Source organism: Ranitomeya imitator, chromosome 4 (genome assembly GCF_032444005.1).
Source record: "Ranitomeya imitator isolate aRanImi1 chromosome 4, aRanImi1.pri, whole genome shotgun sequence".
NCBI classification, from domain to species: Eukaryota; Metazoa; Chordata; class Amphibia; order Anura; family Dendrobatidae; genus Ranitomeya; species Ranitomeya imitator.
The window spans coordinates 456,260,999-456,263,270 of NC_091285.1; the positions used below are offsets into that span (position 1 = coordinate 456,260,999).

General features: G+C 39.5%; 1 protein-coding gene across 1 annotated transcript; it reads right to left on the reverse strand.

The window, feature by feature from the left end:
- Nucleotides 1-202: 202 nt before the first annotated feature.
- LOC138674556 (olfactory receptor 5G9-like) lies at nucleotides 203-1,153 on the reverse strand. The gene has a single exon (XM_069762380.1). The coding sequence runs from the start codon at nucleotides 1,151-1,153 to the stop codon at nucleotides 203-205; it is 951 nt and encodes a 316-aa protein (XP_069618481.1).
- Between the last annotated feature and the right edge of the window lie 1,119 nt (nucleotides 1,154-2,272).

The window sequence follows — 2,272 nt, forward strand, 5'->3', positions numbered from 1 at the left end:
TTTTTTTATAAAGACAAACATGAGAAGTAGGTATTAAAACATTTTATTTTCAGATATGATTTGCATTTCTTTCACAATCATCAAAGTTTCTGGCAAACTGCACTTTGGGTTAAAATTACAGGAAAATTTGCATTTGTGTCTCTACGTGGATTTTCATTTAGGCATTCAAATATTTTTATTATCAAAGAGACCTTTTCCGTAATCATGACCTACAGCAAAATATGCTTTTGAATGATTGTATTATAGCTGATTTAATTTCTTTGTTTCTCAGGCTATAAATTAATGGATTTAACATAGGTAGTACCACTGTGTAAAACACAGTTGCCATATTTACATTATCTCTAAAAGATGGAGATTTTGGACTAAGATACACATACAGAACAGTGCTGTATAATAATGCCACTGCAATTATATGGGAGGCACAAGTAGAATAGGCTTTTTGCCTTCCTTCTGGAGCTCTTATTTTTAGAATTGTTGTAAAAATGGATCCATATGACCCAAGAATGACCACAATGGAAGGAACAGTGACAAGTGAAGAAAAAATGAATAGAACAAGTTCATTAAGTGTCGTGTCTGTACAGGAGATACTTAATAATGGAGGGAAATCACAAACAAAATGATGGAGGACATTAGATGAACAAAAAGAAATACGGAATGTGCAGCAAGTCTCTATTAGAGAATGAAGAAATCCAGTACCATAAGCTCCGAGCATTAACCCCAGGCAGGTCTTCTGCTGCATTATCAGATTATAGTTTAGTGGGCTACAGATTGCCACGTAACGGTCATAAGCCATAACAGCAAAAAGGACACATTCAGTGCTACCAAGTGCACAGAAAATGAACAGTTGTATGGCACAACCCAGAAAGGAAATAGATGTCTTACTGAAGTATAGGCCTACAAGCATCTTTGGAGCAATGTCAGAAGCATACACAAGATCTATCACAGAGAGATTGCTCAAAAAAAAGTACATGGAAGTATGGAACCTAATATTGTTATAGACAACATAAATGAGACCAGTGTTTCCCAAAATGGAAATAATATAAATGTTTAAAAACACAAAAAATAAGCACATATCTGGGTAAGGTCTATCAGAAAAGCCAATAAGAACAAACTCATCTATCAAGGAGCGGTTGTTGTCTTCAGAAATTCCCATTGAGATTTATTTTGGAAGTTTCTGCAAAACACAAATATATGTAATGTGGCATAAATACATTCTTTATATTTAGATTCTCTTGCTCACATTTACAATCCAGGAATTTCAATGTGACTGATAACCTTAGGTATCTTGTGAAAGGACGAGAAACTTCTACCCCCCCCCCCCCAAAAAAAAAAAAAATGAATTAGCTGACAATGGAACTCAAAATTTAACCCCTATCTGACCTCGGACGGGATAGTACGTCCGAGGTCAGATCCCCTGCTTTGATGCAGGGCTCCGCGGTGAGCCCGCATCAAAGCCGGGACATGTCAGCTGTTTTGAACAGCTGACATGTGCCCGTAATAGGCGCGGGCAGAATCGTGATCTGCCCGCACCTATTAACTAGTTAAATGCCGCTGTCAAACGCAGACAGCGGCATTTAACTACCGCTTCCGGCCGGGCGGCCGGAAATGACGTCATCGCCGACCCCCGTCACATGATCGGGGGTCGGCGATGCGTCAGGATGGTAACCATAGAGGTCCTAGAGACCTCTATGGTTACTGATCACCGGTGGCTGTGAGCGCCACCCTGTAGTCGGCGCTCACAGCACACCTCCATTTCTGCTACATAGCAGCGATCAGCAGATCGCTGCTATGTAGCAGAGCCGATCGTGCTGTGCCTGCTTCTAGCCTCCCATGGAGGCTATTGAAGCATGGCAAAAGTAAAAGAAAAAAGTAAAAAAAAATGTGAAAAAAATAAAAAAAATATAAAAGTTTAAATCACCCCCCTTTCGCCCCAATCAAAATAAATCAATAAAAAAAAATCAAATCTACACATATTTGGTATCGCCGCGCTCAGAATCGCCCGATCTATCAATTAAAAAAAGCATTAACCTGATCGCTAAACGGCGTAGCGAGAAAAAAATTCAAAACGCCAGAATTACGTTTTTTAGGTCGCCGCGACATTGCATTAAAATGCAATAACGGGCGATCAAAAGAACGTATCTGCACCAAAATGCTATCATTAAAAATGCCAGCTTGGCACGCAAAAAATAAGCCCTCAACCGACCCCAGATCACGAAAAATGGAGACGCTACAAGTATCGGAAAATGGCGCAATTTTTTTTTTTTTTTTAGCA